This window comes from Neodiprion fabricii, chromosome 2, assembly GCF_021155785.1.
Source record: "Neodiprion fabricii isolate iyNeoFabr1 chromosome 2, iyNeoFabr1.1, whole genome shotgun sequence".
Taxonomy (NCBI): Eukaryota; Metazoa; Arthropoda; class Insecta; order Hymenoptera; family Diprionidae; genus Neodiprion; species Neodiprion fabricii.
In genome coordinates, this window is record NC_060240.1 from 29365576 (window position 1) to 29386449 (window position 20874).

General features: G+C 39.0%; 3 protein-coding genes across 6 annotated transcripts; 2 read left to right on the plus strand and 1 right to left on the minus strand.

Annotated features, from left to right (window-relative positions):
- The first annotated feature begins 2414 nt into the window (after positions 1-2414).
- Positions 2415-4424, plus strand: LOC124176343. 2 transcript variants are annotated; one of them, XM_046557511.1, is made up of 4 exons: positions 2415-2574; positions 3122-3467; positions 3675-3782; positions 3905-4424. In XM_046557511.1, exons 2-4 carry the CDS (start codon positions 3136-3138, stop codon positions 4185-4187), a joined length of 723 nt encoding a protein of 240 aa, XP_046413467.1. In that variant the 5' UTR covers positions 2415-2574; positions 3122-3135; the 3' UTR covers positions 4188-4424. The 2 variants fall into 2 exon arrangements, with proteins under 2 accessions (XP_046413467.1, XP_046413466.1); XM_046557510.1 differs by having other exon boundaries at positions 2416-2580; positions 3129-3467.
- Positions 4425-6032: 1608 nt separating this feature from the next.
- On the plus strand, positions 6033-20540 carry LOC124176337 (phospholipid-transporting ATPase IF-like). 3 transcript variants are annotated; one of them, XM_046557502.1, is made up of 19 exons: positions 6033-6571; positions 14682-14786; positions 14876-15130; positions 15192-15344; positions 15431-15726; positions 15801-16015; positions 16092-16378; positions 16465-16644; positions 17009-17156; positions 17231-17373; positions 17558-17797; positions 17963-18105; positions 18274-18433; positions 18719-19027; positions 19115-19301; positions 19379-19524; positions 19652-19755; positions 19912-20131; positions 20213-20540. In XM_046557502.1, exons 1-19 carry the CDS (start codon positions 6569-6571, stop codon positions 20288-20290), a joined length of 3372 nt encoding a protein of 1123 aa, XP_046413458.1. In that variant the 5' UTR covers positions 6033-6568; the 3' UTR covers positions 20291-20540. The 3 variants fall into 3 exon arrangements, with proteins under 3 accessions (XP_046413458.1, XP_046413457.1, XP_046413456.1); XM_046557501.1 differs by lacking the exon at positions 6033-6571 and adding an exon at positions 8540-8672 and having other exon boundaries at positions 20208-20540; XM_046557500.1 differs by lacking the exon at positions 6033-6571 and adding an exon at positions 8540-8672.
- Positions 8835-10477, minus strand: LOC124176342 (2-oxoglutarate dehydrogenase, mitochondrial-like). Its single transcript, XM_046557509.1, has 4 exons — positions 10366-10477; positions 9755-10075; positions 9380-9664; positions 8835-9291 (listed from the first exon to the last, which is right to left on the minus strand). The coding sequence occupies exons 2-4, from the start codon at positions 9992-9994 to the stop codon at positions 9088-9090; spliced, it is 729 nt and encodes a 242-aa protein (XP_046413465.1). The 5' UTR covers positions 9995-10075; positions 10366-10477; the 3' UTR covers positions 8835-9087.
- Positions 20541-20874: the final 334 nt, after the last annotated feature.

A 20874-nucleotide genomic window follows, 5' to 3' on the forward strand; every position in this document is an offset into this window, starting at 1 on the left:
AATTTCAATGAAAATGGCAAAACAACAAGACGATCTTACTTTTGCATTTCGCATGGTCCGGATAGGTTTCACCAGTTATGTTACTCCTCATATATCTACACATACATATAAATTATATGTAATGTATAGACATACGAGTCATAATATTTATGTGCACATAACTACTGTGAAAACCTTGGCTCATTTATTATACTGACTTGCTGTAAATACTACAATGTTTATTCTTCTCTGTTCGGTGTATGATTATGACAAACTTGACATAGTTTATTAATATGTATGTGTATAAGTATATACAATATCTATAATACCTGAATGCACACGCAAGTGTTTTGAAACAAAATGGTTTTTTATTTGTTATGTAGCCTTTAAGACTTCCTTCCAACTCTAAGTGTTACTCCGAATAATTTTAATTCAATTTTATATCTAATTCATATGTTAGATGCATTTCAATTTTAATGATCGCGGGATGGATTTTGCTTATTATATGTGTGATAAATGGTAAACAGTAAACTACTTTCAGAATAAAAGGATAATCAATTACTAAAAAGCGAAAAATGTAATCATTACTATGTACGCAGATGAACAATAATAAATGATGTTCCTTTTTAGAAACTAAATGAATAATAAATATCTCTCTGTACGCGCCCACCATCCGTCGGCCTACCTCCTAGTATTCTTATGGGTAGTGACATCGCATTATAATACGTCTCTCCGTTTATAATCCTCGTGAAGAATAGTGATATAGAGGTCAAACCATGAATACGCCACTCAGTAAATATGGGGTTTCCTGATCGAGAATCAAAGAGTAAAAAAAAAAAGAAAATATAGGGTGCTACTGCTGGATGCTACCATTCTATCACATACGGTGCTTACGGATCCCTTTCGCTACATCACAATCATTCGCCTGATCTTGCGAGCGACAGCAATTCCGTAAATATCGACCTCAGTGTGCGCAGTCACTTTGCGCAGATCGCTCCAACCGATCGAAACTTGTTCGTTAGTGGCTAGTTTCCCGCAACGTCATTCGCTTTCATGCAACACAGGCAGAGGTACCAACTTTTACGCTCCGAAACCTAGATTGCATTGTTTAAGCAGGTTGTTCAGTGTTGATACCACACTTACCATCAGCTTATTACGAAATTCGCCAACGTGTCACCCAAAGTAAAGTAAGTTACCAGAATTAGAACAGTTTGCAAACATTGAAGAGGAGTTTTCGTGCCTCGCTATAATTGTTGCGTGCAAGTTGGCTTCGATAAAGTTATGATTCCGCATGTGGCGAAGTTTTTGTTTTCTACCTACTCGTTGTTGAGAGATTTGCTATTGCAAGTCTACTACCTGGAGGAAGTAAAAATATTTATTTTGATGATCGTTTGAAAATTTGAGGTCGTATAATTTTAAACAGCTTCTGTTACCACCTAATTAAAATCAACCTTATTGAAAACAAAAAAAAAAATATATATGTATAAAAACTTATATCCACATTCATGTTAATACAAAGGAAGAATTGTTTAGTTAAAATCAGAAAATAAAAATACTTTTGTTGTGGTAGCTATATACGCGGTACCAAAAGTTTCTAGGATTAGCCACTACAGTCGGGCGCTACAATCGGGCAGAAATGAAGCGAGCTGGGGGTAGCGCGCTGGGCTCCCGATTTTTCATTCGAGCTCTAGACTTGGTGGCGACGAGAAGTGCTCGAGACAGTTAAGTAGATTTCGGTTTCCAACTAACAACAATACGAGGGGGGTGTTAGGATAAGATTGAAAGATTTCTGCGATGACCTGACTTCGGAACGGAGGCTGTGGTGTCCCGGTAGTGTCCGGGACAGCTTTCGATTTTTTTTTTTGGTGCCCAATAACCTTGGCGTTACACCGAGTCGCGCATAAATGGGACTATTTCAAGTAGTGTCATAAAATTGGGAATTACGACAAAATGAATCACAATAAAGACGCTGTCGCTATTCACGGATTCTCATGTATTCAAGTCGTTATGGTATTCTAACGGAAACGTATAGAACGTGAATTATTTAAATCATGTCATTCGTTGCAAGTGAACTTTTCTCCAGAAAAAATCAAATAGAAATGGATATAGTATAAATTAGATCGAATTCAAACTGCGGTAAAGTTCAAATACAAAAAAATTGGAAGAAACAAATTACATCACAGGCATTCCGTCCCAAAAATTAAATAACTAATCTCGTTTATTTTCGCATCATACAAGCAGTTTTCTTGTAAATTTTTTATCGGTGGACCTCAAAGCGAATCTGTTTTGATGTGTTTTAATCTCTTTTTACTTACAAGGGCGTGAGACGGTATAGTAGGACTGTAGGAAGGTAATTTCCGTCGGTCAGTAGGAGGCGCGGCGGCTTGGTCATGACGTCACGATATATTGGTTGGATTTTCGTCAGGCAGATCCTCCTTCGTTACCTCTCCGTAGTCTATGGAATTAAGCGCTGCTGTATGGTCATGTGGAGAGCATGTGAAGAGACGACAAAGTATACACGTGTTTCCGATATCGGTGTTTTTCGATCTACTGATTTAACCATTAACTCGAGCAATATTTAATTGATTGATCTTTAGTCGGGTAAGTAGTACATTCCCTCCTCAACCGTTTCTTAGATGCAAAGTAGCGAAAGTTGCAAAATGTGAATGCGACAGCTTAATAAATATGGTTTATGTCTTTCTGAAAGTAACCGTTGCTTGTTTACGTTCACACATGTTTACTTGAGATTGCTAGAAAACTGTATTCGATTTCACAAAATAAAGAATTTGCATGCCTTCAAATGAATTAGAAAAATCCTAATCAATCATAAACTCTACAGGAACTGCATTAATAATTTGACTCGTAAAAAACTGTTAAACTATAAATGCACGACAAAAAAAATTGCATCTACAAAAACGTACAATAGATATAAAATTTCTAATAATTTTGTGTATAAAGCTGTTGAGCACAAACTCTAATTGCCCCAAAGTTTTGTTTTTGTTGTGATGTGGATGAAATGTGGCTTGGAAAGAAATCGAAATTTTCTCGAGACAAATTTATAGCTAGACTAAAAGAAACAAAACAGTTCACCAGTCAATTTTTCTCTTGATGTACTTCACGATAATCATTATCTGTTCCATTCAATTTCAGGACAACATGTACAGAGTCAGAGACTTTACAGAGGAGCGTTCCAGGACGTTGTACGTCCGTCTTCCGCACACGATCCGCAACACAAAAGAAGTGCATGCTCTTTTCGAAGGGGATGCAAAAGTTAAGCTACCAAGACAGTCGTCAAGATCGTGTCACGTGATATTTCCAACCGTAGAAGAGAAGATAAAAGCCTTGAAGCATGTCAAGAAAAAGACAGTAGATGGTAAACGCGTTATCGCCTTCAATCCTAAGACAAAACCAATGGAAAATAAACCCAGCAGGAAGAAGATTAAAGTTCCACAGCCCAAGCCGCCGCTTATACCCGAAATAACGCAGACGTATGCAGCATTTTGAAATTAGTTTTTCATTACTGGTTTAAAAGATTCAACTGACATGCGAAGTTTTAGCAAAACTCGTATGGTGTTTCGATGTTGCATATAAAATATGACGATGTATGGTACTGGTTGAATCTCATGCCACTGACATATTTTAAATGAACAATTATTAATGAATCATATCTGAATAACTTTTCATTTCAATCGTAGCTTGTTTGTGTCCAACATAAATGCTAAGACGAAAGTAGAAGACCTGAAGATAGCATTTCCGGGCTGCACATCTGTTGGTATGCTGGCATTGAATTCAAGTGGTCTCAGGTCAGCATAGAATAAAATTTCGTAAAAAACTACAGGCAATAAGTATCTAACAGTTGAATGTCCCAAAGTTGATAGTTGTGTATCACTCCAACCGCAAATAATGAATCTGTACGTGATTTCAGGTCTGCGTTCGTTAAAATGGATAGCTTAGAGTCTGCTAGGCAATATTTGAAAAAGCAGAAGGATTGGCCACTTGTTCATGGCAATACACTATTCCTCCGTGCTGACAATAGAGCGTCAAAGACGGGAAAACGGGGGACTAGAGGCAAGAAGCTTAGTATCCACGACAAAGATGGCAAACAAAATGAAAATAAATTTGAAAATCTTGACCAAACGAACAAAAGCAACAATAAATTGAAACAGAATATCAAGCCTGAACTTAATTCTGTTTCTGAATCGGAATAGGAATCTAACAATGAGATTGAGTCCAAACCTGATTTCCAGTCTAAATCGCATTCTGAGTATGAGGGTGAGCTTGAAACTAAACCCGAAAAGGAATAACAACTGCAAATTGCGTTTCGATCTCGTTATAATAAATATTTTCGTCTCCTCTGAATTATCCATTGTTCTCTTTACAATTTGAATAGTCTAATGTTAATTACGCATAAGTGAAACAATTTAAATATATATTTATCTTTCGTACTTGCTGATACTTATTATTTAACTTTCCGTGATGATATATTTCGTCATTAGGAAAAATGCGGTAAGTTTTTTAATGAGCTGTAAAACGAGCTACTTCTTAATTACTAAATTTACAATTTTATTTATCAATTCCAAATTAGTAAAACTCAAGAGGAAACAGAGTTAAAACATCTTACAAAGTATTACGAATTTCTTTGCAACCCTGTTTCAGTTTTATCTGATATCATATGTGGTAACTTTTGAAAGAACGAATTGGGATTACAGGTTTGACACGCTTCTTGGAAACCGGGAAAAGTCTGGGAATTTTATCATTTTTCTTGAAAACAATACATTTTTCAATATTTTGTTGATATTGATAAAATTTACCGCAGACTGGAGTGAATTAACAGAAAATTTTTATCGGAAATAGTTTATATTTTTCATTAAACAGTTTGAATTTAGCAAGTAGAATATTTGTTTCTAACATTTATGACGTCATCCCAGTGTAGTTTTTAACGCGCTGTATCTGTGTTAAATTTGTTTAAATGAAGAAATAGGAATATTATCTATCTGGAACACGTAAATTCTACGACTGGAAAATCTGGCAAAGTCGAGCTATTTTGTAACGAAATAATAGTGGCAATCCTGGATTAGAAATACTGCATGATATTGCTCCATGAGGGCAGTGTAGAGCCCATCACGGTACTAGCACTATTTCATAACATGCAGTTCACCGCGCGACTTCAACGAGCAGTCTGACCGCAATCCCTCGTATTGTACACATTCCGATTTTTGGGATCTTTATGGTGATTGCGGAATTGAAGACTACCCACAGGTTATTTTTAAACGGTATCGTGGAAATGAATTGTGAGTAAAAGCCAACCTTAGCTATTCGTAGGTCTCTTTAAGAACCAAACACAAGTGCTCGGGATAAATTTCCGTTGTGTTTTATAACAAAGATTAAACATTGTTTACTGGGCAAGTGGGATCTAAATTGTACTTATCATGCACAGTTGATCTCTTATCGTGATATTTATACGATGTCACGTGGTTATAAACTGCGTCATATCTCTTTTCTTGATCACGGTCTATGTAAGACCGTGTTCTTGATCGACAGTCAATCCATTTCCACCTGTCAAATATATCCCATACCTTGGAGGTACATACATGCACAATTTAAAAATGTATATTAATGAAAGAATATCGACAATAAGTTCACGTAGTCCCAACATTTAATCATGATAAAATGACGAATACGACCAATCTTCTATAACACGATTCACGAGACTCAAATTCTCCGGACCATTTCCTTAAATTCATTTCCATGAATTTCAATTAGTAAGTTAAATCACTCGTTTGAAACGAGGCAATTTATGGTAACACTTGCGGTTACTTCGGAACTAGATAACCAGACGGAAGTACACTGGATGTACGCCATGAAATTTCCTCAGTCGAAGTCTGGCAGGATCTGGTTTGGCGCACACGTAGATTCTACAAATATTATAAGAACATGAAAATTAGTCCTCCTGGTAGTGTTACATCGGGAATTGTGTTGTGACCTGGCTGCGCGGCATAGCTACGGATGCAGTTGGCGAAAAAACTTAAACTCACCGGCCAATAGCTAGCGACAAATTCAAATCTTATCAGGGCGGGTATACCGTGACGTTAGATAGCCAAAGATTAGGAAACTTAGTTACGGTCGTGAGTGAGAATTCTGTCTCTCGCGTTAGTTGATAATAGCAATCGATTCACTGTCAACCAGATTCAAAAAGTTTTTCATTACCCAACGCAGTTGATTCCTGGTGTTGTGTCTCGGTCAATGGACTCAATATAGGAATTAATTAAAAGTCACGCATTGCATGATAATAATAAGTTACGATCGTAATCGATTATCAATAGTCAAATAAGCAAAGTTGACCCAAGTGAAGCGTATTATAAATTATGTTTGCGACGTGTGATAAATCAGAGATGCAGTTTCATTGTAAACTAAGTTCGTAGGACACGCGTAGTTGAAGAAGAAAACGGGACTAGTAACAACGAGTTTATTTTCATCATTCATTTATTTATTTATTTTTAATTTAACTCCGAATGAAATGTGTCGGAAATAATTCCCTTATAAAAATTAAAAATCGAGGTTGGTGCCTTAGAAACACTCATCTGTTCAAATGGTAAGTGCGTTGTGATGTACACCATTTTTTTCAATAATGATTGCAATTTCTAAATTTTTGAAATTCCGCAGATTTGGAATAGTTATGTACAGGTATTTCAATACTCATCCGCCTATTCATATTATTTATTTTTCATTACCAATTTCTTTGCTTCTTTAGAGCTTATTTGATTTTCTACGTTTGATTCGATACATTTTACATTATTTAATCATCTACGGCTATCTAAATTGCAAATCTCGTCCACGAAATCTTTCACGCCTTATCAATCTCCGTGAACGATTTTCGAATCATAATAAAAATGACTCGTTCCACACCCTGATAGTAATCAAGAATATGAGTCAATGCCATGCATACATGGTGAGGTAAAGGTATGGAAAGCCCTAGAAATATCGGGGTGTTCGATGAAAAAAAATGATCAAGATTAGGTTTTAGTCAATTTTTAACGAGGGAATCAATGGTGACCGTTGCTTTGACCTTGACTCTCAAACTTCCCGCTGTTTTCGATTCTGGCACCAAAAATGGAGGTTCCCATTTGAAAAGTAAAAATCGATCTTAAAATGACTGAAGATGAGATTCAAGGTCAAATCAAAGGTTACCATTGAATACTTTATTAAAAATGACCTAAGACTCAAGCTTGGTAATTTTTTTTTCACCGAACCCCACGAAACATTAGGGTTTTACATACTTTTTCCTCACCCTGTATATGCACATGTTTTTAATATTACTCTAATGGTGTACGCTCGACATATTTTTGTCCAGATCTCGAAACTTGATACATAAATAAAAATAAAACACATGATTTTCAGTGACACATAACGCGTAATTTGTAAATGATGCATCATTGTTCTGGCACGTGAAACCTTGACTCAACATCCACGTGTCAATATCTTCACACCTATACTTATATATATCATATCCATGTCCTTATCTGTACACATTAGCTTGCAAAGAAAATATGGCTAAAATTCAACGAGCAATCTAACATCGTCATCACATCGACACCGTGCAAAAAGATACCAGGAAACTAAATACTCACGGTCAAGTAGTTATTTGAAGACAGATAACTGTTACCAAAGTAATTTTGGTCGATGAAAATGAACTGAACAATTTCTTAATACCTTAAACTTGAGTAATCCCGCAATAACGGAAACGATTGAAATTTTTATAAAACCGAAACATGCTACGCCTAACTGTTGTTTTGAAACTTTTCATACGGGCAAGAAAATTCATTTTTCATAGTCAATTCACGTGATGTTTAGTTCCATTTTGCTTAAGATATGTTTGACTGATTTTTAATTAATCAGATAAAAATGACAACATTCTTAACAAATGTTGATATAAAACCGGCGCAGTGTATAGACTTACAATAAAAAGTATAATTCCACCGTAAAGATTTCATATCAGCTGCGATATACAGGCGTAGGCCGACGATGATTGAACGATCGAATACTTGAAGCGTAATTCTAACAATCCTAAAAAATCTGCTAATTCGAACATTTTCAATTTTTCGACAATAAGATTGAAAATTAAAGTACGTACGTAATTCGTGTGCGAAATCTAGGTTTCTACACATTGTATAATATCAACCAACTTACTGATATGAACATTCTCATTTCCGTTCACGATTCTTAACTATCTTCATGCGATAAAGTGTCAATGTCACTACCACTTATCGTTGCTAATCACAGTTAGTTATTTAAATTTTATACTTGCATAGTTTGGCACATCAATTTTCTGCTGCCTCTCATAAATGCAATTTTTTTTTGTGTCAAGTTCTACCCTTGATCAGACCTAGTACAAGATACGGCATTGTTCGACAGACCATGAGATATCTGCGATGCATCAAAGCGTCGTGGCAAGGTGTGAAAATTCATTTAGCAGGGTATTCTCCGGCCTGCTATCGTTAGCACGTTATTTGTTCTCAAAGACAACCTATTTGCTTACATATTGCAACCATTTTCAATTCCGAGTGTGGTCATTGAAGCTGATACTCAGTTCCTTATTTGCTCGTTAATCTACGTTGAGATGCCGAGGCTCAATGTGGGATAGCAGTGACAGTGACGTTGTTTGGTTCATAAATACCGAGTACATTAGTTTATTGGTGAGTTTCGATTCTGTGCTTGACAATCATTCCATGGTAGCGATTCATAAATTAATTCACATCATACCCAAATCGAATTAGTCATTTCAGAGAGTCGATTACGATCTGTACGTAGCCATGACCAAATCACACATCGTATTACTAAAAAGCCATCTACACGAACATAATTATTAAAAAAAAAGTGTATAATCACTGTGATTAAATTATAACTACACGGTTAATACCGTACAATATACTGATGATTTAGCAAATTACGGTATCTCGCCTGGTTTTGACGTCTGACTTGTTTACCGATTGCATGTCTCTGCCTAGATTCTAAAAATCAGAATTAAATGATTGTTCGTTTTCATGAATCCGTGAGTAAAAATTTTTTGTTCAAATTTAAAGAGTGGAAAGTTACTTGAACGTTGCAATTTCATTCGAGGCCCATCGCTGTTTCCATCATTTGGTTGAATTCCTTTTGGTAAATTAATTTGCTACCGGTAGCTGGAGACGCCGAAGTGGCTCTGCCGCCGTAGGCTATATCATCAATGTGTTTATGCAAAGAGAGGGCAATCCGTTCTCGCACAAAGTGAAAACCACCCTGATTCTTATGCTCTTCTTGGACCCACATTAATAACTGTATATCAAAATATGAATGAAGGCACGTTGGATCGGAACAAAATTAATGTTGTAAACGAGGCGCTGGTCACTTGACGCTCATTCACCTTAACATTTGGATACTTGCGAACCTCCTCCGCCACTAAGTTGTAGGGAAATGGACAAAGCTGCTCTACGCGTATGACAGCTATCGTATCATCCAGCTTCCTCTCAGCCCTCTGCACCACCAAGTCATAGTATACCTTTCCCGAACAGAGGATTACTTTTTTAACAGACTTTGAGTCCGCCGTGATGTCACCGATCACGGGTTGAAACGAAGTGCCGGTTGATATTTCGTCAAAGCTTGACCGGGCCTCTGGGTGTCGAAGCAATGATTTCGGAGTCATTACCACCTGAAGAGACCATAACACGATTATAACAATTCCACTTTATAAGTCGTGCAGGCAACAGCAGAGTTTCAGCTTCTCTTAGGCGGTACTGACTAGCGGCTTCCGGAATGGCATGAGTATCTGCCGCCGTAGGAGGTGAAACATGTTGGCAGGAGTTGTCGGGTTACAGACTATCCAATTTATGTTGAACAGCTGTCGGGTCATTATTTCCTCGGGCGTTTCTGTCGCGCTGGAACCCAGTTCCTCGCCAGGTAGATAGGTGCAGTCGTCGTCGGATAACTGGAGGAAGCGTTCCAATCTCGCGGATGAATGCTCTGGTCCTTGGCCTTCCATTCCATGTGGGAGTAGCAAAACTAGTCCGACTTGTCGGCCCCACTTTGCCTGTCCGGAGCACAACAGCGAGTCCAGTATCACCTGGACGTCAAAAATAGAAAGCAAGAGAGTGTCGTAGGGTTTGTCTTGATGTTGAGATTCGGAGTTCTGTATCACCTGACAGGTATTGGCAAAGTCCCCAAACTGAGCTTCCCATATCGTTAAGGAATTATGATCGTAGGCTGAATAACCGAGCTCGAATCCTGCGCATTGAACCGATTTAAAGACCAAGGTTAGATTTTTGGACTAGGTCTTGAACAAACATGACAGACCAAAGTTTGCAGACCCAGGACTGATTGCAGATTAGTCATCATTCTTGCGCGAACACTTACCGCAGACACCGTATTCCGAGAGAGAAGAATTCGACACAGTATAAAGACTTTGCCCCGGAAATATGTTGTGAATTATATTCTTCCATGTCATGTCCTTGCTCTGATCGTGAATTATGTGCTGTCTGTGAGAGAAGGTGCCACGCTCGACATCCTCTCCGGATAGACGGACGTGATGACCTTCCTTCAGTAAACTTGCAAACGCCAGGCACTCGCACAGAGCCCAGTCAATTTGACGAGCCTTCGTCATAGCAAGCCGGCCAGCCATTACTCTTATCACCTATCACGATAAAATGTATATTGTGCTTTTATCTTATGGTGCAATTAGCCGCCGTCCGATTTTTTATTTCCTACTCCCTAACGGTATGGGTCAAAGTATGTACCTGCTTGTGAACCTCGATGTCCTTTGGCGGTGTCGATACTGCCATACAGATGGTTTTTATGTCTTCGGAATCTATTCCAGTGGGCGGAATTTTTGCTTTTGGAGTTTGTTTCTCGAAAAAATCAGACCACGGAGTATCGTGCCAGTCACTGATATGCATTGTCGTGATTTCCTGCGCCTTTTTAAACTCCGTTTCGCAAGTCTGTAGAAACTTTTCTTTTTCCTGAAACATACTCGGGGGTAATGTCAATGTTCGACTTTGCTCAGACTATTTTGAGGGTAAATTCGTTGTGTACACATTGTACATCGTGGCTTATGCAGATAACAAGCTTCATTACCGCCTTCATCTCATCCTCCGTAAAAACGCCCTCGCTGAGTAGCTTTTTACTGTAGATTTCAAGAACGTTAGGAAGCTCTTTAATTCGCTTGTACATAAGTGGCTGGGTCAGCATCGGCTCGTCCATCTCGTTGTGGCCATTCCGACGATAACCAACAATGTCCACTACTACATCATTGTGAAATTTCGCCCTGGTCAAATCAAATAATAAAACATAACGCCACCTTGGAAAATATTAAGCAAAGTTAGAAGGATTTACCTATATTCACTTGCCACTTTGCTACAATAAACGACTGCATCCGGGTCATCAGCATGGACGTGAAATATGGGAGCGTTAACCACACGAGCGACGTCTGTACAGTGTGGACTGGATCGTGAGTACCTTGGGTCAGTTGTGAATCCGATCTGTTAATGAAATGAGCAGAATTGAGAGGATTCACCGGTCGCTGATACGCGTACATAGACTTCCTCATAGCTCACCTGATTGTTGATGACAAAATGCAAAACACCGCCAGTCGAGTAGTCGGAAAGGCTTGTAAAGTGGGCAGTTTCGAAGCAGATACCTTGTCCGGCGTAGGCCGCATCTCCGTGCACCAATATCGCGAGTGACCGAGCTCCTTTTTACGTAATATGAATATATTAGCAGAGAGTATATTTTCCCCCGAAATCCAGCACATGCGGATGACACGGATTTTAATCGGTTAACCTTTTTGATCATTTTTGGCTACTTGCTCGGCTCGAATGCGTCCTACAACCACTGGATTCACCGCTTCCAAATGAGACGGATTCGGCATTATGGCAACGCTTATCGTTTTCTCTGTTCTAAATGATACGGTTATTTTATAAAAATTCATAGTTTATGAATTGTCAAGATTGTCAAAGTACCTGTCCAATAGTCTCTGACTGTAAGTACCAAGGTGATATTTGACGTCACCAGAGCCCGAGCCCTCCAATTCGATTGGATTGAATTGAGTGAAGAGTTGTCTCATCGGCTTCAAACAAATGTTCACCAAAGTATTCAAACGCCCTCGGTGAGCTAGGCCTATCCCAACTGTCTCAACTCCTGATAATATACAATTCGGGCAGTGCAGTTAAATTCACTTTACTTATAAGTCATTTATTTTCTCGTTGTATGGATCATTTTTATTTTACCATTTTCAGAAGACGTTTCGAGACATTCAGCCATTGCTGGAATGAACGACTCGCATCCTTCCAATCCAAACCGTTTCTCACTGCCAAATTTTTTTGCCAGAAATGACTCAAAAGAGACAGCTCGCATCACTTGCTTCCAGGTCCACTTCCTGTGCTCCGTACTAATATTCATTATACCTGGCATCTCAAACTTGTGTCTCAGCCAATCTAACTGATTTTAATCAAGCGTGAATTACTTCACTGATTTTTCATATCACCGGAAGCTCGATACGCTATCAAGTCATAAGCTTCAGGCCAGTTTCGGTACATTAACTTCCGAATATCCAATAATAATCACAAACAATTTCTGCTAATGCTCTATATGATTACTCCCAACAATGACGAAATAAATTCTGACGTGCTTTCAGTGAAGATTCAACTAACACGAGTTTCTGACATGGCGATAATTGTTGTTGCAGCTAATCTTCTTGTTTTCTCATGTTACGTATTCGGAATAAAGAAATTACTAACTAAGTAAGTGACAGACGAAGCAACGAACCACTGCAAAGTCTGGTATGTAGGCATATTCAAGGCCGATATGACCACAGTAAATGTTATTCAGCCGCATGATGATATCTTTTAACGGCAAGGTTGGTTTTTCTCCTGCGATGTGCGTGCTCGAACCCAGGAAAAACTCCTTGTTCATTTCCACTTCTGTTATGCCTTTGAAGTGTGCCCGCACAACGACCTCTGGTGCTGGATTGGACGTTCCTCTCAAATGCTTAGACTCAGGATTTTGTATTCCCAATGGGTCAATGTCAGCTATCAGATGTCCTCGTGACTGTAGGTGGAGGATATCACTGATAAAACATTTCCTTGTGCGGAGATGATAATGTATGTGGCTAAATGGCATTGGGATTCAGGGTATCAATAATGACAAAAAACAATTATTCAGATGTAAAGTTACAGAAAAAATGTAGTTCAGTAAAGACGCAAAAGGCAAAAATAAAAACTTGTGTATATTAAAACGAAAAGTGTCGGACAGAAAATATAAATGGCAAAGAAGATGTCTAGACTATCCCAGAGAGTTTGCAGTCTGGCGGACTAGCAAGTGGCAAATGAGCGTTACATCATTATGATCATTCATACCTGATAAGCTCTCACGGCTGCACTAATATCGAGGGTTCCAGCCACGTAGTCCTTTCCTTGTAGTTCAGCATCGCTTTTTTTCCGAATACTATACTCTGGCGATATTTTTCCTGATTCATACGATATTCAATCAAATTTTTTCTACCAAAAGTGTGCATGGTTGTGCAGGATTTCCTACAATACTTTGAGGCCATAAACTTACTCACGTTCACTAGGCTGGATTTGAAGATTAGCAGGGGTCACTGAGGCACGAGACGAGACTCGCAGCGTTGGAGGACGAGAGTATCGCTGATCTGGTGGGGCACCAGAGGCGGCCTGTCTAAAGTAGGAAGCCCACGAAGCGTGAACAGATTTTTCATCCTTGAGCCAAGCTTGGTACATGTCGTCAATGTACTGACTGCTGTTCATGTTCATGAAAGAATCGTCAAGGAATTTCTTTTTGAATCGGTTTATACAGTTGAACAGAGGTTTGGCGGATCTGCGGTTAACCGATGTGAAAAGCTTTTCGCCCTTGTGATACATCCCGTCATTGAATAATCGGTCTTTGGAGTTACAACAATCGTATACCACTGTCAACATTGAGATTGAACAGTATTACCGATTTTATAAATTTTTCCCGCATTGTGCAAAATACTTTTGTGCACTCGCTTTAAGCAAAAAGGTTTTGATCTATCGTTGGACAGAATTTCTCTTGTGTGTCGCGTCGCCGATTGACCATGACTACTGCTTCAAGCTCGTCAAAACAAAGGAATCGTATTATACGAATACCTACAATCATTTGTCGAATGCACCGATGGAACAGGATCAGAACCAGATTCTCGTCTACGCATAGTCCGTTATCCGTTGTAATTAATAACCTGAAATGTTAGTATTTCGTTAGAATAAGTTATTATAAAGAGATCGATTGTAAGCCCAGTAAATGGAGCAAACGGCGAACTCTCAGCTGGGTTCGGAAAATATTGAATCGATCGATTATTATCGCAATCAGCTGAATCATCCCCAGCGGAGCCGAAGAAGATGTATATTTTTTCGAAGACGTAGGAGAACCTATCAGTATCTTTTTGGACAATGTATTACCATATTTCGACTCCCGGTGTTACGTGAAGCAAGTTTGCAACGACGCAGCAATTCAGACCGTATTAGCAGATGACTTTACACGTTATTTGGTTATTAGTATTATTGATAGCCACAATCAGCAAAAATAAACTACTTTGAGTAACGTATTCACATTTGCTTATACGTAATTTTCAGACGAACTCGTCCAACCACGCTTTGCTCTTGAATTCACGAAAGTAATTCAGAATCTTTCGTACCTTTCAGGGGAGCGGATCATCAACTCCCGCAGAGCATAGGACGATCTTTATCAAACCTGATAACGATCCAAAGGAGACAGAATATCCCGTTAATCGAATCGCTACAAACAAAGTGAGTGACTTGTATTTCTGATGTCAAACGATTGAGGGTAAAAACTGTATCAAGACTGCACGTCACGCTAATAATTTCTAATGTTTCAGTACACACTATGGAATTTCTTGCCAAAGAATTTGTTCGAGCAGTTCCGGCGAGTGGCGAATTTCTATTTCCTCATCACAGCCTTGATAGCAATCTCTATCGAGTCACCTGTATCACCACTAACCAGCTCTCTACCCTTAATGTTTGTAATTTTAGTAACAGCCTGCAAACAGGGCTACGAAGATTGGCTTCGATATCGGTCTGATCAACGGGTCAACCGTGCCCTCGTTACGGTTATTCGTAACTCGTATGTTCAGGTAAGAATCACGGTAGATCACACACAATTTCATTGTGATAATCTGTTGGGTTCTGCTGCAGGATATTTATTGTGAAAACGTCGTAGTTGGGGATCTAGTGAGGGTGAATTGCGACGAAGATGTACCCTGTGATTTGGTACTTCTATTCAGTAGCGATCCGACTGGTTGCTGCTACGTCACTACGTCAAATCTCGACGGTGAGACAAATCTTAAGGTAAGCACTGCACAGATGCGAAATTTAATTTCGCGGTTCCGAAATCATCGTCACATTCTTACTCTACTTTCAATGTACGCTTTCAGACCTTGCAAGTTCCCAGAGTTCTTTCCACCCCGTCGATATCCGATATCGTATCGCTGGAGGCAACGATTACTTGTCAGCATCCATTGGCTGACCTCTACAACTTTCATGGTAAGATGGAGATAAATAATGGCGATGAAAGAAACACTGGCTTCCTTACCGTGGATAATCTGCTGCTACGAGGAGCGAGAGTAAAGGACACGGCTTACGTTATCGGCTGCGCGATTTACACCGGACAAGATACGAAACTTTCTTTGAATTCGAAAATTACAACAAACAAGTTTTCGACGGCGGAGAAGTGAGTGAATGGAGTATACTTTGATTTCGTGATTTTCTCAAGTTCTCATTCGTTTTATTTCGTTGTCTTTACAGATCCATCAACAAATATCTCATTATATTTATCGTTTTACTGGTGGTCCTAATTTTCTCTTCAGCACTAACGAAAGCTCTCCTTGAGTTGAATCCAACCTGGGATGAATACTTGGGAACATCGGACCCCATTACTACGTACACCTTCATAGTTGATGCCCTGGCCTTTGCGATTCTTTACAATTACATTGTACCAATATCCCTGTATGTGACCGCTGGTGAGTGTTGAACCCTGAAGACATCCGTAACCGCGGAAGTTTGAGTTGGTGTTACGAGTTATTTCTATCATTTTAGAGATGCAAAAATTTCTTGGTTCGTTTTACTTTGCCTGGGACATTAAAATGTACGACGAGGAATCGGACCAACCGGCTTTGGCTAATACGTCCGATTTAAACGAGGAGCTCGGCCAGGTTGAGTATTTGTTCACTGACAAGACCGGTACACTCACTGAAAATCTGATGGTATTCAGGCGGTGTTCGGTAGACGGAAGGACTTACTTGGAACGAGACTGTGACGGCAGTCTTCACTTGCTTCCCGAGAACGGCGATGAAACTCATGCCGAAAAGCTCACCGTGTGGAAGGTAAGACCAACGTTTCACTAAAAGCTCATTACGATGTGATTCCTTTTTTTTGGAAGTAAAAATCATTCGCTTCTGTTCTATGGCAGCCAGAGATTTGGCACTTCATGATTGGCATTACCCTCTGCAACGTTGTCCACATAGCACCTTCTAGCCAACGTGCCAGTATAGTAGCTCGTCGGTCTGTATTCCGGAAAAGTTTTCGGGAAAAGAAGACTACTGTTGTCAACAGCTCGCTACTCATGGACCCGAATCTACCGGAATATCAAGTGAGCACATAAAACTGAATTTCGTACTGCAAATCTCAGACAATATGCAGTAACAAGTTTTTCATACTTTGATCACATCATACAGAGTTCAATTTCTGAAGGAAGTTTTAAATCCATACACAACTATACTCTTAGGATTTAATTTTTTCTTGGTAAATAATTGCAACTCTCTCTAAGATGCGAGCAAAAACTGAGAAAAAAAAATTGCAGCCTTGCCAGAAATAGAGGATATTTTGAAATGCCACAAAAATATTATCGGGACTAATAATATGTCGGGATTTTTCTTAATTACTTGTAAATTGTGCATTTTCCATGCGAACATATATTTATAATTTTTCAAAAAATAAGTTGCGAACATTCGCAGGCAGCATCCGCGGACGAAAAAGCTTTAGTGGAAGCTAGCGCCAGATGTGGAGTGGTATTGCAAAAGAACAATGGTGACGAAATGGAGATACGAATAAACAATGACGTACTAAAATTTAGGAAACTGGACACGTTTGAATTTACTTCAGGTCCGTATGCTGCAATAAGCTGATTTGCTCGAATGGTGATTGATAAATTCTATGCTCTGTATATTCTTCTCTAGAAAGGAAGAGAATGTCCGTTGTAGTCCGAGACGGTGCTGGAGACATATGGCTGTACTGCAAGGGTGCTGACGCATCAGTTTACCCGTTAATCGTAAAAGGCAAAGTGGCGGAATCCAACAAACACGTCGAGGATTTTTCCGGAGTATTAAAATTAAAGACATGACCAGAATAATGCAAATCCCGAAATAAAATTCTAAATACCTTGTTTAGCGTCTTTTCAAAGTAAAAGAAAAATGAAAAAGAAAGATAATGCAAATACTTTCCAGTTATAACTCTTTTCTTCGTTTTCGTTTAGTTCTTTGATTGTCTTACTTTTTCAATTCTAGCGAGGCTTGCGCACGCTTGTAGTCGGGTTCAAGAAAATTTCCAAATCTGATTACGATCGCTTAATGACCAGTGTGGAACGGGCTAGACAAATTATTGGCCCAGAACGCGCTGCCCACGTAGAACGGTGTTACAGATCGGTGGAAAAAGGCTTGACGCTTCTTGGTGTTACCGCCGTCGAAGACAGATTACAGGAGGGTGTCCAGGAAACGCTGGAAGCCTTACGAGCAGCTGGGATTAAAGTAGGTTTTTGAATAACTTTCCGAGTAAAAATCGCAAAGCAACAATCTAAATCTAAGATTATTAAGAAAAAGTTAATATTTCGAATAAATTTTTGAAGTATCCGTTTTTATTTTCTTGTGATCTTTTAGAATTTCTCCTATTCTCATTTTTATTTCTGTCCTCAGATCTGGGTTTTAACAGGGGATAAGGGTGAGACTGCAGAGAATATTGCTTACCTCTGCGGTCATTTCAAAAAAGGAACTGAGATATTGAGGCTAATGGGTGAGGCCACAGCAGAAAACTGTTGCGTAGCACTCACCAGTTTCGAGTAAGTCAGCTGTACGCTGTAAATTTTCGTTCTTTTTATTCCTCATTGTTTGCCCTGGTCACATCGATCCAATTCCTTATTCAGTTTGAGACTGTTCTATGAGTTGAACAGCAACATGCCTCTTGTATACAATAAATCTCTCCGCTAAAATTAACCTTTCGTTTTCAGACAAAAACTCGAATTGGAGCCTTACAAGCAGTTCGGGTTGATAATGGACGGTGCGAGCATGACAACAGCATACAGGGACTGTCCGGACTTATTACGAAGCGTCACGATGGCTTGCGAATCCGTTGTGTGCTGCAGGATGTCTCCTCTCCAAAAATGTGAGGTGTGTAGGCGATGTTTTCGAACGGGATTATGCTATAATTAATCAAATCTACACTTAAAAATCGCAACGCGTAAGACCGTGAGATTAGGTTTTCTAGATTTACTTAAGTAAACTACAAATCACACAAAATTGGTGTAGCCGCGTGGGCTGGGCTACTTGTAGTACCCGGCTGTGAAGTCTGTCACTAACAAGAATTATCAGTCGCGGTAAAATCCAGGAGGCGCGAAATTATTTGATCAGATGCGCAGAGTTGCCAATTAAAATCGTTAATCCTTTTCCTTGCAGATGGTGCAATTGATCAAGCAGTCAGGCAATCGGCCGGTTACCGCAGCTATCGGTGACGGAGGTAACGATGTGTCAATGATCCAACAAGCTCATGTCGGTATTGGCATTATGGGAAAGGAGGGACGTCAGGCGACCATGAGCGCCGATTTTGCTTTCGCGAAATTTATGTTCCTCCGACGGGCTCTCTTGGTACACGGACACTGGTACTACATACGTATAAGCATTTTAACACAGTACTTTTTCTACAAGAATTTAACCCTGGTCGTGCCGCAAATATTCTTCGGCATACACAGTGGATTTTCTACTCAGGTTTGTCAATGAAACTGCCTATTTTCCGACAATTTCGACGATGATTTATGTGTTGTATTTTTCATACGTTTAATTTTTTTCCACCAGGTGTTATTTGACAGTGTTTATCTGATGTGTTACAATGTGATATTTACTTCGATTCCCGTACTGCTTTACGGTTTATTGGAGCAGGACCATGTAGCAGATGATCTGTTAAAGTTTCCTCAATTGTATAAACTGTACAAAAGAAATTATTTGCTATCAAAAAAACAGTTTTGTTTGTGGATGGCCAGTGGTAAGGATGCATACTACTGAAAATATGTGCTTCCAAACATGTGCAATGTCTTAAGTACGGATGTATTTTTTTTAAAGGTATATGGCATGCATCAGTATCGTATTTCGTGCCTTTCGGTTACTGGTACATCAATCCGACTATTTTATACGACAATACCCCAGGTGGTCACTGGGCCTACAGTACCTTGATTTACTACGTCGTTATTATGGTGTCTAATATTAAGGTGAAAACTGGAAGCAAAAAAATCCTAGACACTCATATTGGTTTATAATGCTCGGAAAATTCGTACGAGCACATTACTTAGTTCAGCTATTTTGAGCCCCGATATTCATGTGTAAATATTCTTTCAGCTTCTGTTACACAGCACGTATTGGACAGTTCCTTTTGTAGTCAGCATAATATTATCTTGTTTGTCATTCATTCTACTCTCGCTAGTCTATTCATCGCTGGGAATGTGAGTATGAGAATTTCACACAGCTGTTGAAATTTTTTAAACATAATAACGCGGTTGTCGAAATGCATTCGAATCCTATGCACGCATTCTAGAAGCTTTTATTAGAGGGATGCCTGGAATGGAAACTTCGACTTTACCTTGATCTTTTTATTTCAGAGTCTACGACGGAGACATAGTCTATGTGATGAATAAGTTGTGCCTATCCATAACGTTCTGGTTATTGACAACTGTGACAGTGATAATCGGTTTGTTACCGGATTATGCGATTGTGTTGTACAACAGTTATCGACCAATGCGAGTTCAAAGGAAGAATCTGCACAAGAGTCAGAAATCGGAAATCGACGATTTGTCCAACGGCAATGGAAATGTTGGAATCGTAAGTTCAAATCACTGGTTTACAGAGTGGCAGAATAAAAAAGCAGCAATGGATTGAGTTTCCCTACGTGTTTCAGGGAAGGCGGCTACTGAATTTTTCCACGCAGAAGTACAAACTCTCATTCACCAAAATGAAATGAACAATTCGAACACCTCGTAACGGGAGGTGATTCTCGACAGCTTGATTATGCTCTGCCTCACGTAGAAAAAATACACCAAAACCAAGTTGCCCAACTTGTATTTTGTACACTAATTTTTATAAAGTTGAGGACAAATGCATAAATCATAACGTACAAATATAAATTTTTTTATCAATCTGAGGAAGAAATGTTTCATTTTTTTCGTCATTGTAACGAAATGGAGTGATTAAAAGAGTGTAACTCGGTGGAAATATTATTCTATAAGTTATAGAGGACATGCTCAGATACATTTTATTTATAGGCTGTCGTAAAAAATTTTTGTTTCATGTTAAATTAACAAGAAGAATACCAGAAGATTATGAGAGGATTACATAAATTTTATTACCTCATTGATAGCTACTGAGTTTAGGCTCGCACGAAAAATGAATTGAAATAATTTATTGTGAACATGACAAGTCTAACAAATATTAAATACAATATAATTACAATTTCCTGCAAGTGTTGTAAAAATGTTATACTCACCGTGCAGAAATCCTCGTCCCCCTACACCTAGTGTTCCTCCTAGTCGAATCTGTGACCATAGATTTTTGGCTCCAAAAGTAAG

Bases quoted from the DNA above. Each gene is read 5' to 3' on its own strand.
- LOC124176343 (XM_046557511.1), top strand. From the start codon at position 3,136: ATGTACAGAGTCAGAGACTTTACAGAGGAGCGTTCCAGGACGTTGTAC. The intron at 3,468-3,674 runs GTATGCAGCATT...TTTCAATCGTAG, and splicing joins ATACCCGAAATAACGCAGAC to CTTGTTTGTGTCCAACATAA. The intron at 3,783-3,904 runs GTCAGCATAGAA...ACGTGATTTCAG, and splicing joins TTGAATTCAAGTGGTCTCAG to GTCTGCGTTCGTTAAAATGG.
- LOC124176337 (XM_046557500.1), top strand. From the start codon at position 8,610: ATGTGGGATAGCAGTGACAGTGACGTTGTTTGGTTCATAAATACCGAG. The intron at 16,016-16,091 runs GTGAGTGTTGAA...CTATCATTTTAG, and splicing joins ATCCCTGTATGTGACCGCTG to AGATGCAAAAATTTCTTGGT. The intron at 18,434-18,718 runs GTGTGTAGGCGA...TTTTCCTTGCAG, and splicing joins CTCCTCTCCAAAAATGTGAG to ATGGTGCAATTGATCAAGCA.
- LOC124176342 (XM_046557509.1), bottom strand. From the start codon at position 9,994: ATGGAAGGCCAAGGACCAGAGCATTCATCCGCGAGATTGGAACGCTTC. The intron at 9,665-9,754 runs GTCAGTACCGCC...TGGTCTCTTCAG, and splicing joins TGCCATTCCGGAAGCCGCTA to GTGGTAATGACTCCGAAATC. The intron at 9,292-9,379 runs GTGAATGAGCGT...TTTGATATACAG, and splicing joins GCAAGTATCCAAATGTTAAG to TTATTAATGTGGGTCCAAGA.